Here is an 18060-nt window from a genome sequence, read left to right on the forward strand (position 1 = left end):
AGGAACAATTTTGGCCTTTTTAAAAACACTAACCGGTCAAAAGTTACAGCTTCTAAATTCTAATACTAGGTATGAATTCTACATACAGGGGGGATATATGCCAACTTTTAAAAAGCAGCAGCATTGTCAAGCTGTAGTTAGAGTGCTCTGCAAGACCCCCAGACTGAAAGAAGACTGGGACAGGTGAATTGTAAACTTTATTCAAACGTTGACATCTGCATGTTTGCGTTTCCCCTTTCACTGTGCTGGCATAAACTATGAAAAAAGGACTGGTGTTTGTTCTTATTCATTTCCCTTTTCTTTCCTACATTACTTCCTTTCCCAGTGTCAGCAGTGATGACTGTATGATTGTGGTTGTTTGTTAAGAAAACAGTTTATCCCACAGTGGGCAAGGCTGCCTGTTCACATCTCACATGGGGCTTTGCTCCATTGTAATGCAATTACAAAAGCTCCTTTATATCTAAATTACCTGTGTGCAAGGCTGCATATTATACTTGGAAATACTTCCAGAATATTTTTTTTTCTAAATAGCTATTTGTGATTCATATAAAGAATCCTTTGTACCTATATTTTGAGAATACAAGCATTACTTGAGTGCTTCACCAATTTATGTGCAGAAAGTAGCGATTTGTCTGAATGACAAAGGCAAGTCTGAGTAAAAGTGCAGTACATTTAAAAAATGCACAATAAGATGGATTCAGAGAAACAAAGGACCCTTTTTAATGCTCCACTGTGTTTGTTGCATCACTGCTGCAGTAAGGAGCACAGAGCACTGCTGCCCTGGATGAACAGTACAATACTGTACATTCCCACAAAGGGCACATATTTTTAAACACTCATACAATCATATCAAGGTCTGCACAAATAATTATCCATATACATTATCAATTCCACCTTTACCCACAGCTTCTGACAGTCCAGAAAGTAAAATACTTTATAATGGTTCAGTATTTCAGGGTCCAATCAACACACCAGCAAATCATTCTTTGTTCTTCCAAATACAATTTATTTCCTATAACTTTATTATAACTATCATGTTATTACATAGAGCAAGTCCCTTCAATAATGAAAGGTATATTACACAAAAATAAAGTTACATTGGTCCAGACGAACTTTAAAGTTCATCATCCACCCAGACCAAATCAAAAGTGTGTCACCAAATATGTATGCATAATAATTGAATTAATAGTACTAACAGTAGAACAACAGTACATTTCAACAGAGAAGAAATAAAAATTAAGTACAAATATTATTTACAAGCCAAAAACATGAAAGAATCCCATCCCCTCAGTGGCATCTATAAGTATTATACCCTCACCAAGCATATGCTCTGCCCCACTTTATTCATCTAACAAGACTAACTGTACAATGGCATTGGCGTAAGTCTTCGTTTAGATATCCTAGCTACCTCTATGCAAACTAACACTTGAGTGACAGAGGTATCAGACACAATCCAATTTACATTTCACTGTACAGCTGAAAGGGAAAAAAAATGCAAAAAATAATTACATACTGAAACAACTTTATTTCGATTTATCCAGCATTTTGTAGTGGTCTCAAAAACAAACGACTTGTGGACTGAATCATAGGATTTTTAAAAATTACTTACACTATACATCAGGGAAAAAAAAAAATCATACAGCTTTTCAGAGATGCTTTAAAAGTGTCCATGTATAAATCTGCTTTTCGATATGCTAAATATTTGGCAACACTGGCATAGCAGTTGTCAAGAGTTCACATTTCATACAGTACTCCTTTTATCTTGTACACTAAGTCAAGGGGGGGGGGGGGGGGGGGGGGTCATCATGGGAACAATCAAACAGGCATCGATACGCTGTTACGATATCGATCCAATAAGTTTTCTCCTGTGCAAAAGTGGCAATAACACAGTCATCCACAGAGGCCTGAACATCGTGACCTGTACAATGTGTAGAAGGCAGCAAATGAGACTTGCAACCAGAAAGCATGACTTAAGTTCCATCCCTTAACCAAGTTGTGCAATGAAAAGAAAAACTGATGAAAAACAGTGAAGAGTAGCTCACAGTTATTCAGTGTCTAGGAAGTCCCGTCTATACATTGACGAGTTCGTGTGCCACAAACTGCTTCAGCCTCTCGAGGTACTGTCCATAGAGCTCGACATCGTTGTGTCCCGCACCTTCGACCCAGAGTGGCTCCACGGGCCGCTGGCAGCGCTCGTACAGGGCCAGCCCGTGCGAGAAGTCGATCACTTCATCCTCCGTCCCGTGGATGATCAGCACAGGTGATGTCACCTTCGAGATCTTGTCGATGCTGCGTGGGGGGGGTGGAGAGAACACGCGCAGGACACATACTCAGACGTCTGCCTTATTCAACTGAGTGTGTGGGATAGACATTCAGATGAGATCAAGACTGAAAATACATCATGGCTATTGGTGAGTGTTGAATACCTGTGCAAATTGCATCCATGTTCCCCCACTTCACTGCTCTTCCTACTACATGTCTCTAGGGGTCACGGATTAAGCCCACAGCAGAGCTGCACAAATGTGTTTTCTGGTGGCTTTTTAAAGGCGTAGGAGATGAGTAGGAGTTCTGAAATTTGTGTTGCGTGTGGGGGTGGTGTCCCTCCAATGTCATTTCCTGCACGTCTTAAGGCAGTGTGCTGAGGCCAGCAGCACTGCGAGTTATTCCACACACCACATTCCAACCCAAGCCTGTCGGGACGACACCCGGTCAGAGATTCGCTGTTCTGTAACAATCGCAGCTGATTAGTGTGATTTTACAGCTTCTGTACATGACTCTATGCATGATCGAAAACTGGAGGTCAAATTCCATACATTTACTATAGTTATTTTTAACCATTTTGCAGCTGACATCTTTGTTTACATTTATTCATTTAGCTGACACTTTTCGCCAAAGCAGCTTACAATGTTAATCTACCTACAATTGTTTACCTGTTTCTACAGCTGGGTGATTTTACGGGAGCAATTTAGGGTAAGCACCTTTCTCAAAGGTACTACAGCCAGAGGTGAGATTCAAACCTGCAACCTTTGGGGCCAAAGCCAGCAGCTCTAACCACTACACTACCAGTTACCCCTGCAAACACAAACACACAGACACAAGAAACCGTCACCTCCAGGGTTGTAAAACTGTCCACAGCGATAATCAGTTTTACAGTGATTTAACCATTTATACACTGCTTCATCCCACGCAGAAAAGGTAAAGCTTAAAGGGTCTTGGTTCTGGCTCCATTGTGGTGGAATGACCTTCCCCTCTCACTCAGAACTGCTGAAGCTGTCTACATTCAAGAAGGGTCTGAAAACTCACCTTTTCCAGACCCACTTCGCCCAACATCTCCCCAGCTCATTTACGGTGTAATTGTACACGCACCGTAACTTCATAAGCATCCCCAAATACAGCCTCTATTCAGCCACTACTCCAGAATTTTATTTGCTTGTTTGTGTCTTATAATATTTGGGGGGGAAAAAAAAAAAAATTGGTGGGAGGGCATCAGGATTTGTCTGTCTTGTGTCTTATGCACCTATTCGAACGATGAACCTCGGTGCAGCAAGTGGTAGGGAACAAACTAGGTTTGCTCAAGACTTTCATGTCTGCAGCTATGTCTCCTTCTCAATGTAATGCATAAATTGTACTTTCACTGAGATGTACATCGCTTTGGACAAAAGCGTCTGCTAAATGAATAAATGTAAATATATACACCAGAGTATTCTTAGTGTATTAGCGTTAGTACTTTGATAAAGCAAGAGATGGGATTCAAACTGGGAAAACTGCAGTGGCAAGGCAATGGCTCCAACAAGTACCTCACCTTCTGTCCTGCATTACTCCAGTGGTCACTGTGCTCAAATACCCAAAACACACTGATGGGATAAAAAGCCAAAGTCGGGTCATATGGTGGGCTGACAAGCGCGTAGCAGCCTGCTGTGCACAGCTCCCTTGGTCACTTCCTAGGCCTGTGAACGCAGGGCTTTGCAATTCAGGGAAGGCCACCAGGGGGAACCACAGCCTGCATCATCCCTACTACAAAGGAGCGCAAAAATCTTCGGAGAACCCCTGAGAAGGTGCCAGTTAAGAGAAACATTCACTAGCCTCTGCCTAACCCTCACTGTACAGAAAGCCAAGATATTCTCATAGTGACAAACTGCAAAACTGGTAAGATATTCTACAGCCACAAGGCCATAAAGAGGAAGGAACATAAAAAGAGCAGAACTGCTGAGGATACAGGCATTCTGTAACCACCAGCAGTAATTTGTGATCAGATCCAAAGCTGCTATTTATTGTAAGCTCCCAGCAATCACAGCTTAGATGCGAGAAGTGTCACCATTGAATCCCTAGAAGGATTCTGCCCTGCTTAGACAACAGCCTTTATTAGTGCACCACACACACACAGACACACACAGACACACACAGACACACACAGACACACAGGGCATCTAGTGGCATTTAAGATGGAGAGCTAGGCTGAAAAAATTAAAAACAGAGCGCAATGTTTACTCCAGGAAAGTCGTGTTCTGTAACCACCAGCTAGATACTGGGCAGCCCAGTGGCACAGTGAGTAGCGCTGTCATCTCACAGCGCCTGGGTGGTGTGAGAGGACATGGGTTTGATCCCTGCTCAATCTGTGTGGAGTCTGCATGGGTTTCCTCCCATAGTCCAAAGACATGCTGTTCAGGTTCACCCATAGTGTGTGAGTGAAAGAGAAAGTATGTTCCACTGATGTATGGATGAGTGACCCATTTTAAGTAGTGTATCTAGCAGTGTAAGTCACCGCGGTGAATAAGGTGTGTGGGCTGATAACACTACATAGAGCTCATTGGAAATCAATTTGGACAAAAGTGTCTGCTAAATAAATAAATGTAAATGCTCAATCTTTCAATTAAAAGCATAACCTTAAACGTGTGAATCACAACTGCCCTTAGTGTGCGTGACTGGCCTGCGCTGGACTGGTGTCTCATCTGGGATGCACCCTGCCTTGCGTCCTTTGCTTTCTGGAATGGGCTCTGGATCTTCGTAACCCTCAGCTGGAAAACCAGCTACTAGATACGGATGATGGACTAGTTTTAGCAAACTGGTCCATTCATATTTAAACAGTGAACACCTTCCAGTTCTGTTGAAAGAACAGTGTGAATAAGGCTTGAAGGGAGGGTTTGTGTCAGCATGTATATTAGTGTGTATCTGTGTGGGCTGCACTCACTTCGGAAAGGCATCAAAGCAGTAGGTCTTCTTGGTGTCAGGAAAGGCCACGCGCATGCCGGAAGTGAGGGGCGAATGCAGGACCACCGCTGCACTCTCATAGCGGGCCGCCAGGTCCACAGATGGCACTGTGCCGATGCTCTGGCCATACACGATCACGTTCTCTGGACGGATTCCGTACCTGAAAGCGGTCCAGAACAGAAGGAAGCATTAGTGTGAATTCCACCTTACGCACATTTTGTCTATGTCCGTTCCCCCCCCCAAACACAAAAACAGAAGTTTCAAGACACCCGTAAACCATGTTCAGATTTCAACTCAGTCTGTCCTAATCTGAAACTGCAGAGACGAGAGGCGCAGTAATGTCACATGACCTGGCAGCCACCACAAGTCATTCGCTGCTAATCAAAAAAAAAAAAAAAAAAAAAAAACTGGACATCTCCTGAAGGGTGACAGACAATGGGATTCATCACGAGGATCAAAACCTTCTAAGGAGTCAAACTCTAGGGCCCTTAAATGTGGGAGCGTGGCATGACGACGAATAGCGCTGGTGCCTCACGGCACCTGGGCTGTGTGACTGGATCTTGCTTTGATCTGTAGGGAGTTTGCTTATTTTCCCACGGGTTTCCTCTCACAGCCCAAAGACTATAGTGTATCTAGCGCTGCAAGTCATCTCGGACTAAGGTGTTAGCTAAACACTACACATTGATCACTGTATGTTACTTTGGAGAAAAGCATAAACTAAATGAGTAAATACAAATGTGGGCTATGCTCTGCACTCCCACAGCTGAGAGCTGGGGCATGAATTGATCCATCAGGATGACCATGACATCTGAAACTCAATATGCCACAAGAACCGGTGGTCGGCAGAGTTCAACAGGACACAAAGTGCATTTACAGTAAAATAGGATGCAGGCACACAGCACACATAGAAACCACGAAACCACCAAACCATCCAGCCAGAGATATGACTTACAGATAATGGAAATCCACGAATAATTACAGACTACATAACTACCCGGGTCAGTATATACCACTCAGTTTGCATGAGAAGTTTTCAATTTGTTTGTTCAGGGTGGTGGTGGTGTAATGATGTTGGGAATGTTGACACACTTCGGGCCCATTCATAAGCCTTCGCAAAAATTCAAGGACGGTACCTACACTCACCAAGCACTTTATTAGGAAGATCTGTACGCCTGCTTATTTATGCTATTATCTTATCAGCCAATCATGCGGCAGCAGTGCAACGCATAAAATCATGCAGACACAGGTCAGGAGCTTCAGTCAATGTTCACGTCACATTTTCTCCCCCACCCCATTCTGGTGTTTCATCTCAGTGATTTTGACCGTGGCATCATTGTTGGTGCCAGACGGACAAGTTTGAGTATTTCTATAACTGCAGATCTCCTGGGATTTTCACGCACAACAGTCTCTAGAGTTTACTCAGAATGGTGTGAAACAACAGGAACATCCATGGAGTGGCAGTTCTGCGGACAGAAACACCTTGTTGATGAGAGAGGTCAGAGGAGAATTGCCAGAGTGGTTAAAACTGACAGAAAGGCTACAGTTACTCAGATAACCACTTTTTACAGCTGTAGTGAGTGGAAAAGCATGTTGAACCTACTACAACAGCAGAAGACCATGTTGAGTTCCACTTCTGTCAGCCAAAAACAGAATGCTGAAGCTGCAATGAGCACAGGCCCACCAAAACTGGACAGTTGAAGACTAGAAAAACGTAGCCTGGTCTGATTAATCTCGATTTCTGCTGAGGATCAGAATTTGGCATCAACAACGTGAATCCATGTACCCAACCTGTCTTGTGTCAATAGTCCAGGCTGGTGGTGGTGGTATAATGGTGTGGGGTATGTTTTCTAGGCCCATTAATGACTATTGATCATTGCTTGAATGTCACAGCCTGTCTGAGTATTGTTGCTGACCATGTGCACCCCTTTATGGCCACAATTTACCTATCTTATAATGGCTACTTCCAGAATGATAATGCACCATGTCATAAAGCAAAAGTTGTCTCGAACTGGTTTCATGAACATGACAATGAGTTCAATGTTCTTCCCAGTCACCAGATCTGAATCTGGTGCAACACCTTTGGGATACGGTAGAATGGGAGATTCGTAGCATGAATGTGCAGATGACAAATCTACAGAAATTGCATGATGCAATCATGTCAACATGGACCAGAATATCAAAGGAATGTTTCCAACATTTTGTGGAATTCATGCCAAGAAGAACTGAGGCTGTTTTGAGGGCAAAAGGGAGCCTCTACCCAGTATTAGTACAGTGCTCCTAATAAAGTGCTCGGAGAGTGTAGATAACTCAAATACTTACGGGTTTACGCAAACTACTGCATTTAATTGCTTACAGATATTAATACAGAAAACCCACAAAATATAGTGTTAAGTACTTCATACTGTGGAAATTTTTTTTAGTGTTGTACCTTTGCTTGACTGCTAAAGCGGCAACTGGTGGATGGAAAGAACTCATCACACGTCCATCATGTGACAAATCGAACACAACACTGCAAATTCATGGCCATCGATAATTTCTCTGGGGCAAGTCTGTTCAATAATGCATTACAGAGACGCCGCTCATCCTGGAAGGGGTCCAAACTGGGAGGTGCAGTGTCATTCATAGCCAGCAGCAGCTATTCACCTATGGACGGGGGACCAAAAAAAATATATAATTTAACAATGGAAAATGACTAATCAATGTGTATGTGAAGCGCTCTGCGAGGACAGAGGCAGCTTTTCATTCTATGAAAAAGTGCAGATGTGAAGGCTTGATAAGATTACAGCAGGGTCAGGGATGAAGTATGTTGGGTCAAAGGCACGAGGGGCTTCCAACCAGGAACTTAACAGAATTGGATGCCTCATTAAGAGGACTGGCAGCTGTGCTGGTCCCATTACGATTACCCCAGGGGTGGATCTACACTCTCGCATTTTCGTGGTGTCTGTTCGAGACAGGAGGTGCCGCGCCCGCAGCACTGGCATGTAGGAGGGCACGTGGCTGCCCGCGCTGGGATCTGCAGCAGGTGGTTAAACAAGGACTCAATGTTCTCTGTACGTCACAGGCAGCCATCCTTGCACCTGTAACCATAACGGTTTAGCCCACGGCGGCCTGCCATGCAGCAGGGCGCTCCACGAGCTGCGTGCAACACTTTGGAGGGTACGACGCAGCAGCGATAAGAACCGCAGCTGCTATCAATAGAGCTGTAGCTACATGTTCAAGGCGATATCACTGACCTCACTGTCAACACCATCAACACTTAAAGCAAGATGTACCAGCACTTACTGCAGCTGCGCTGACTCACTGTTTTAACTATAATACAGGAAAACTAATTTGGAACTTTAATCACAGAATTACAGTTCTCTCTCTATGGAATAATATTTTATGGTTATCTATGGAAGCAGAGCTATGGGGACAGGAACAAATGTGCAACACAATCAATATGCGAGAACAAAGCGATTATAGAAATTGACAGCCCAAGGGAGCGGAGGGGTGGGGGTGGACACCCTGATATCATCTCTGCACAAACACACGAGAGAAAGTGCCTTCCCTCTGACTTCGGTCTCTGGCCGCCCAACTGTTGCCCGTTTCACTATGCATCTGCCAGGAGGCTGTAATGAATTCAACCTTTTGTCTGTTGGAGAGATTAAAGCAAGAGCCAGCAGTAAGTTTGATTCCAAGAATAATTAATTTTCTTGGATCCTGCACTGTAGCAAAACCGTGCCGATATAAACACACAAGTGGGATCCCGTCCCAGCACTGTCTGGAAAAGGTAATCTGGGATTAAAGCGGCACCTGTGATTATAACACAGTCGGGATAGGAGAAGCGCCACAGAACCTGGTACGACTCTCGTGTACCGATGCGTGGCCCTACGGATGTCCAGCCCCCCCACTTGCCCACCCGAACACAGTCCTACGAGCGCCCCAGCCTGGTACAACAGACACGGCCTCGCGGCTCCCCTGCTACACACAGCCCGTTGTGCAAATAAACCGACTGGAGTGTGGCGTTTTACATCTGGATGTGTGTCCTATCGTGCATCGATCAGAGCACCCTTCGCACGTAAACACTCTGAGCTCCTGACATTAAACATTTAAAGTGTGAACAGTGCCTGAAAACCTGTAAAACAATGTATTTACCATCGCAATTGTGGCAGGGCCAAGGGGATTCTCCACGGTGCTCAAACACATGACGTTCAGAGGTTTGACATTATGTGCAACCTTTCCTCATTATCTAAAGGGACAGGGCAGAGAGGGATTTTTTGTTAAAAATGTGACCCCGTATCACTCCTTGTAGCAGTCATTTGTTATAATGATCATGGAAAAATGTGGTTTTAAAAAAAAAAAAAAAAAAAAAAAAACTTAAAAAACTGAGGGAGGGGAAATTATTTCCCCCTCCTTTCCTTTCTTTCTTAGTCCAGTGCACAGATTGAGCTTTGGAGAGGCACTGACCCCCATAAAGCACATCACGATCCTGGGTTTACCACTCTGAACTATTATTGCTTTCTTGAGTTACAGGCCAAAACTGCAAGAGAGTGAAAATAACACTACAATTAATTTCTTTTTTTTTTTTTTTTTTTTTTAAAGCATAATACTCTTCAAAGTTCTGACTAATTCCTGCTGGGGCTCAACGCAGCCGACTGTCACTCGAGATTCTTCCGCATAAATGAACACAAATGTCAGTTTTATGGGAGCCTCTGTGGGGCTTTAAATAAGCTCTTGAAATGAGCTGGGTTTTAGGTAGACAGGAGTAGATATTCATAGGAGGAAGACAGAGACGTTTCTCCCAACCTCACTGCTCACAACAACCATCTGGCTGCAGTCCCCTCCCCGACACATGGAGTTCATGTGGTCCTGATCACAGCTTGGGTAGCAGCTGGTTCAGCACATTCCTACAAAGAGAAGTTGTTGCTTGACGGTCTGCTGTGAGATGCTATACACTTGGAGGACATAACACCTGGCCTGACACAACCTCCTTGTTTTTACAGTTATGATCAAATACAGTCATATCCCGAGATACACGCAGATATCAGAATTTGACTTTACAAAGAGCTAATACCCCTACTTTGACTTACAAGAAACACCTCTGCATTTACAAAGACCAAATTTGGATTTGGTGTGCGTATGGACAATGGAGCAGTGCAAGACATTTACTTTTATTCATTTAGCAGACGCTTTTGTCCAAAGTGACGTACATCTCATCAAAAGTTTAATGTAATGCATAAATTATGAGGAGGAGACATAGCTGCAGACATGAAAGTCTCAAGCAAACCTAGTTTGTTCCCTACCACTTGCTGCACCGAGGTTCATTGTTCGAGTAGGTGCATAGAACACAGGATGGACAAATCCTGAGACCCTCCCCAAATTTTATTTTTCTTTTTTTTTAAAAAAAAAAATATTATAAGATACACAAATGAGCAAGTACAATGCCAGAGTAGTGGCTGAATAAAGGGTGAATCTGGGGAACATATGACAACTATTGACTAGTATTTATTTGACACCTTTATCACAGGTGATTTAAAAATGCAAGATGGAGCACATTCAACTACCTACTATTACTTAATTTATATAGGACAGCAAAACAAACAAACAAACAAACAAACAAACAAACAAAACAAACGGCAACCTAGAGTGACCAGTGCACCCGAAACACACGTTTGTGGGAGGGGAACATGCTTTGTCCGCGGGTTCAAACCCATGTCCAACGGCACAGGCACTGAGACACCAAATCAGCTTGTTGTGTAAATTCATCTGCATTATTTTCATTGATCTCTTTTGTCTTTACTGCTTTTTTTTTTTTTTTTTTGCATTAAACTTGAATTAATAAACAGACATCAAGTATCACATGCATGTGGATTCTGTTTCAGTGTTTGTTCAGTGGAAGGTGCATAATAGCTACGGAAGAGGTGAATAAGCAGAGATATACAGTTATACACTATTTCAGAGAAATTAAGTAAATTAAACTGACTTGTTTTGTTGTTTTATCATAACTAATGACAACTATTGAAGTAGCTGTGTCCATTTTAATGAGACAGCGATACATATATGAGCATCAATGGCCGTTAAACTTGAGGAATGCATGGAGGTTACCTGAAACACACAGTCTTTGTTTCCTCTGGGTGCTCCACTTTCCTCTCTCAATCCAGACACGGCAAGAGCACACAAACCTCAGAGCAGTGCTAGGGAGTTGTAGTCGTGGAGTTGGAAGCAATTATTTAGTTTCCGGAGTTAATCAGTAAAAATGTACCGACTCCGACTAAATGTACCATACATGCCGGCGTATAAGTCGACCCCCAAAAATTAGAGTTGCGATATAGGTTTAGGCCTATATTCGCCGGATAAGTTGACCCCCAAAATAACGCGTGACATTTGGGCAATGCTGTGGAGTCCGAAGCAATTGTTGAGTTACTGGAGTCGGAGTTGAAGATTTTGTGTGCCGACTCCACAGGCCCGCTCCAGAGTGAGCTGGATTTGAACCCACGTCCAAATCCAAAGGCCAGGAGCTGTGAGGGACCACCACTACCGACTGTACCACCGTGCTGCTTGCTTCCATTTTTTTTTTTTTAAAGAATGACTGTTACCATTATACATGAAAACTACACTTGAAAATTGCACCGACTTTCCCATATTTTAGGAAAAATAAAGCCATTTTAAGCTTCAAACCTATTGTTAGAAGGAAATGCAAGAGTAAATAGTGAAGGTAATTTACTGGTAACAGGGCTGATTACGCCAAGGGAAACGTACATTATAAAAAGCAAAAAAAAAAAAAAAAAAAAAAAAAACACACACCGTCTGCCAGAAAAGGATTTCCCAAACTTATCAGCAGGATACCACGAACCTTTGCTTAATGCTCTCTTAAATACATCACACAGCCACAGCAAACAAAGCTTTACTGCAAAGAAACAGGTGCGTCACACCGCTGTGTGTGTGACAATCAGACTTGAATTATATACCACAAGTACATGTACAGAGCTGTGGGCAAATCGCAACACTGAGTACCATGCTTTACATGGAAATGGGGCAGCTGGTAGCATAGTGGTTGGCGCTGCAGCCTTTGGACCCAAAGGTCACCGGTTCAAATCTCACCCCCAGCTGTACGAATGGGTAAATAATTGTAAGTCGCTTTGGAGAGAAGGATCAGCTAAATGAGCAAATGTAAACGTAATGCAAGTTCAGTGCCGTCGCATCTAGAAAAGCAGACCAGGGTACCCAGGAAAAAGAAGTCACTTATTCTTCAAAGAAATGATCAGCATTGGGAGAGAGCCTTGAAATGCACCCGAGACCTGTTTGTACTGTAATCATACACATGACTGTGGCAGCAGGTTGTATAGTGGTGGTAAAAGCCCCTGTCTGCAAGTCAGAGGACATGGGTTTGAATTCCTGATCTTGCTGTAGTACCCTTAAAGTACCAAGGCACTTTTCCTGAACAGCTGCACTAAAAATTACCCCGCTACACAAAAGGGTAAATTATTGCAGCATCTTAGGACAAATGTATGAGCTAAATGAAAATAAATACAAAAGGTATTATTACCTTTAAATACCAGCATATGCTGAATGATGGGGAGGAGAAAGAGGGGAGAAAAAAAATTTAAAGATGGAACATGGCACCAGCCTCCCCCCCAATTTACCCAATGGCAGGGAGAGGTCCACACATGTGAATGAAACCTTATTTTCCTAGTTAATGAGAGGCATTGTCTCCAGACTAAGTCAAGAGCCATCGCGCAGTAGTTTGCGACCCTGTGAGCACTGTGTCCTCAGGGAGAGGCGTCCTCACACTTCCTACTGTCCCACACCGGCTGCTACGCCAGATACGGACGTTATCTCATCACTATTATTCCGGCTTCCTGCTGTGGATGCCCGTCCTCCCAGGTTGTACTGTACACCCATCTCCTAGCAACCAGTCAATATTTGACTAGAAGGACAGGCCAGTGGAAGGCGTCCAAGTCAAACTGGAAATGAAGACGGTTACAGTCACAGCAGGAGAGGCTCCGCTGAGTCAGCATGCAACAATTGCTGCACAACAACATGAAGGAACAGGGAAACAAAAGTCCTGGTATGAAGAGCATCGCACAAGGAAGAGCACCGAGTGAATAGGCAAAGCGCACAAGACCGGTTACAGTCTCACTGATCAGCAGTGGCACTTCCTGAACATGGACACCTGTCTGAAGGCTTTTGTGTACATTTACATTTATCCATTTAGCTGACGCTTTTCCAAACCAAGACAGAAGGGTTTAAAAGACTCAGATCTTAATACTTTTTCACAGGATCAGAACAAAAAAAAAAAAAAAAAAAAAAAACTTCTGACCACAAAACATCAATGAAGGTGAATGATTCTCTTCTGATGGCCTGACAACCCATCCAGGGTGGTCCCCACCACTGGGCCCTGAGAAAGGCTCCAGTCCACCATGACCCTGAATTGAATAAGAGGTTTCTGAAAACTGAAATGTGGATGGATATCGCAGAAGCTATTGTTTTAAACTCAATCAATCACAGAGCCCAAATTATAGTTATAAATAAAATAGCATTTTACATATGGGGCAGCAGGTAGCATGTCTATACCTTGCACTTGAAAGACTCTGGTTAAAATTCCTCCTCCCCTTGCAGCATCCTTAAGTAAACCAGTCCCCCAAATAGAACAAACAAAAATTTGCCAGCTGTATAATTGAATAGCTAGCTATAAATTTATAATTACAACTAAGTCGCTTCATATAATAATGTAAACATTCCAAGTTGCCTTGGAGAAAGTTGTGAACTAAATAATGGTTAAGAGCAACATCGACACACACCTTTTACAACGAAGGTGGTACTGAACAGCATTCAGAGTTTATGGACCAACTATATGCATTTATGAAGATAAAGTGTTAAAAATAAAAGCACAAGCATAATAAGCACAGAGCAGAAATACACATTTAGATTTTCAAAGATGCTGAACAAGACTCGAGTAAAGAGTTATTTTATTCGCTGCCTCGCGCCCAGTAGAACACGCTCTACACCGTCCTGTCGCCTACACGGGCCGCTGCAGACACAAGACACAGGGGTTAAATCCCAATCAGAGCAGGTCCCTGCAGAACCTCTTCTGACTCATCCTCCCTATCAAGATGCCCATAGACACTCCTATGGGCCCTCCCCATACCCAGATTAATCACTGACTTCCAGCACGTCGGCGGTGACTCGCACCTGCACCGCAAGCCCTAACGATGACAACCAACGGGGTCTCGTCTTATTTCTGGGGCAGGTTGAGATTCAGAGGGAGATCATCTAATCCGTTCCTCTTGCTCCAAGCACCATACAAGATGCCTGGCCGACTCCAGAGCTCAAAATGCCAACGTTCACACGACCAGCTTCTCCTTCAACTCATGACCGCTGCTGAAAACGCACCACGGTACGAAGTCCGGCTGTGCCGAATTCAGAAGGAAATTAGAGCGGAGGATACAGGTTTTCGGTTAGCTATCACTGCCGGGGTTTAGAATCAGCGTCCTGCCAATAAGTTGTGTTTAAAATTCAACATAAGCCTTCGAGCGATATAACGGAATGCCACGGAAAGGTCAGAAGACGGCATTTTGATGCGTCTGCTCTCATCCGAATGTACGCCGACTATGACAGGGAGTCCAGCAGCACTGGAACAAATCCCTTCCGCCAAGTCAGGGTGGGTTCAGACAAGTCGGGCTCTGCCAGCTGGATCCAGCGAGCACAGCCACGCCGTGTCTGCGGATGGGAATGTGTGACTCACTCATCCAGATTGGCCCTTAGCTCTCCCACATGGTGCCGCATGACTCGCGGCGTGAAACAGAAAGCATGTTTCTGAATCAACCCCCAGGGGGACCCGTACATCGGGGCGTCTACACATCGGCTGGCACTAGGAGTAAAACGAAGGAATAGAGCTTGCCGTATCAGGCACTGCACAGCTTGCATAACTGGATGGACGTGCAGCCATAAAACAAAAGGCACCGCTTGACACAAATACTCCCCTGAAACCCCACGCACTGCCACAGAGGTCCCATGTGAACAAACGTGGGTGTGCCCGTGCACGGGCGCACCTGCTGACGTAGCGCACCGCACCGTGTTTATTTTTCTGTCGTCAGGAGACGCGTCCTGCCTCGCCGTCTCAGGCATTCGTGTCCTACAGAACTGCGAAAGTCGACTTAGCCAAAGGCGAATTCCACCTCCACCCAAAAGGCTGTTACAGCAGTGACTTGCCTTTACTCTAGTATCATTTCAAACCATAGAAGTTATTAGAATTTCTCTAGAGAAGTATACACCTACAACAAGCTGATACAATTAAAATAAAATTAAACAGCATCTTGGCTGAGATTTGGCTAGGAAATTAAAATTAATTTTTCACTCATTCATCATTAGTGACTGCTTGTTCAATACACGGTAGTGGTGGTCAGCCACCTATCCTGGAAACAGAGTGTGAGACCATGGACAGGATAACAGATGAATACAGGGGAATCTCTCTCTCTCACACACACACACACACACACACACACACACACACACACACACACACACACACACACACACACACACACACACACACACACACACACACACAGTATGCAAATGCCAGCAAGTGTCTTTGGACACTTGAGCCCACCCAGGTATTTTGAGACCACCACATGTCCTTGCCGCCCCGAAATAAATACGACAAACACATTTTACAAGGGCCTCTGTGGCAAAGACACTGGATTTGACTTCTTAACCTTGTGATTTATTTAACAGATGCTCTTTGTCCAAGGAAGTCTCAAGAGGCAAGATCACATGTTCTAGCCATTTAACAAAAAAAAAAAAAAAAAAAAAAAAAAAAGCAGTCATGGAGGAAGAGAAACTACTGTTGGACTTCCTGGTGCAACTCCTTTGGGAAGCGCTAAACACTTTGCTCCAGAAGCTTTCTGCACATCTGTAAATAATCCATTGAAATTTCACAGCGATCACGTGAATGCATAGGGGCAGCCAGGTAGTGGAGGGGTTAGTGGTGCTGAAGGTCGCAGGTTCGATTCCCACCTCCAGCTGTAGTACGCTTGAGCAAGACGATTACCCTGAAATCGCTCTGGTAAAATTACCCAGCTGTAGAAATGGGTAAATAATTGGAAGCTGCTCTAGAGAAAATCATCAGCTAAATGAATACATGTGAAGTAAATTACACCTGTAGTCCAGCGAAGGCAGACGGCACTCAAACCGCAGCCGCGTTTTTACTTAGCTACTGCACAGCTCAGCAGGAGCTCTGGGGCACTGCCATCACACCACCTTGTGACAGCCACCCAAACACAGCACCTCCAAGCCACACCTGTCAAAGTCCATCACTCGCCCCTGGAGGCCGATGGGCCGGATTAACGAAACCATCCAGACAAACAGGATCTGTTCACACATTTTTATTTTTTCCTTCTACCTACAGCCCAGCTGGAATGGCACTTCACATCTGGGCAACGAGGCGTGGTGCTCACTGGTGGAAACGAGGCATGTCGGATATCATTTACCTAGGAGTGTCTAATTCCACCATGTTCACGGTTCCGGAAAGGCATCTTCCGGACAGCTTCCTGCTTCCCTGCTCCCACGGACCTGGAGGGAGAATCCACAGAGGAAACCAGAACCTAGTGTAAATGGTCCCCATGACCGTGTCAAAGGTGTGCAAGCACATCCACCTTCGTAGCCGTTCCAGCGTGAACGGACACGCGGAGGGGACAGCACAGATCATTCAGAGACAAAGCCTAGTAAACAGGCGGCTTAGCCTTTGCTTATCATGTCTCACCTCCTAAAGGGTTTCTTCTCCTGTGTGTAACTGGGAGATTAGCGCAGTGTCTCTTTAAACTGCTTACTTTGGTGGTGTGAAGAGAACACGTGTCGGGTGACCTGTCAGCATAACTTGGTGACCTCGCATCATTTCCACACACACTCGCCATTAAGTCAAGATGGAGATGTAACGTTTACTAATCTAACACCTTTTTCCAAGGACACTTACTGCGTCACATAATCGACTTTACAATGATTTACCCATTTATACAGCAGGGTGTTCTTACTGTTATCGATTCAGGTGTACTGCAGCGGGGAGCTGGTGTTCGGACTGGTGACAACAAGATGCAAGGCAACCCGGAAGATTGTCAGTTTTAACTCCAGCACCCACTGCAACCCCATCGTCACCGTCAGTCTTGATGGCTGCAGGAAGTGGCAAGTCTCCCCCCACCCCCCGTGGCACTGTTCTAAAAAGAGCTTGATAAGACTGCGAGACAAGAGCTCGATGCAAAAGTGTATTAGGAACACAAAGCTGTACAGCTGGATGTTCGCTGATGTGCTTTGTGTTCCTAATACACATTTGCACTGAGCTCATCTTGACACCGACATCTTGTCCTTGACACTGCAGGCCGGGTACGACGCTCTCCGGTCTGCTCTCTCTTCCGTTCACCTGCCGAGCCAGAAGGATGCAACGGTGACCTGCAAGTCTACTGTCTTCCATCCTCCCCGCCCCCCTGTGTCCCCTCAGCATCGATGTCGCCCTCCTAAAGAAAACGGTGCGCTGGCTCAGTGGAGACGCCACACAGCTAATCCAGGCGTTGATCCTCTTCTGCTCTGCTGGGTCCATCCATCAGCCACCAAAGTGAATAAAGAACTGCAAGCATGGAGCAGCCTCAGACACTCCGTTTAGCCTGGGCCTTCAGAGTCATCCAGACACGGGGTATGGGCGCACACACACAAAACTCCCCCCCGGTGCAATTTAGGGTTAGTACCTGGAGGAGCTGTACTCCTCAAAGTACCTTGCTCAAGGGTACTACAGCCAGAGGTGGGGATTGAACCTGCAACCTTTGGATCCAAAGGCAGCTGCTCTAACCTCTACACAACCAGCTGTCCCATGCAGCACCCATG

General features: G+C 44.7%; 1 protein-coding gene across 1 annotated transcript in view; it reads right to left on the reverse strand.

The window, feature by feature from the left end:
* Window positions 1-993: 993 nt before the first annotated feature.
* abhd17b (abhydrolase domain containing 17B, depalmitoylase) overlaps window positions 994-18060 on the reverse strand; it is a 28181-nt gene continuing 11114 nt past the window's right edge. The window contains exons 3-4 of the mRNA XM_018760048.2: window positions 5189-5368; window positions 994-2289 (exon numbers count right to left, since the gene is read on the reverse strand). Coding sequence (XP_018615564.2) covers window positions 2070-2289; window positions 5189-5368 — 400 coding nt within the window. The 3' untranslated portion in view covers window positions 994-2069. The remainder of the gene's footprint in view (window positions 2290-5188; window positions 5369-18060) is intronic.

Source organism: Scleropages formosus, chromosome 17, assembly GCF_900964775.1.
Source record: "Scleropages formosus chromosome 17, fSclFor1.1, whole genome shotgun sequence".
NCBI classification, from domain to species: Eukaryota; Metazoa; Chordata; class Actinopteri; order Osteoglossiformes; family Osteoglossidae; genus Scleropages; species Scleropages formosus.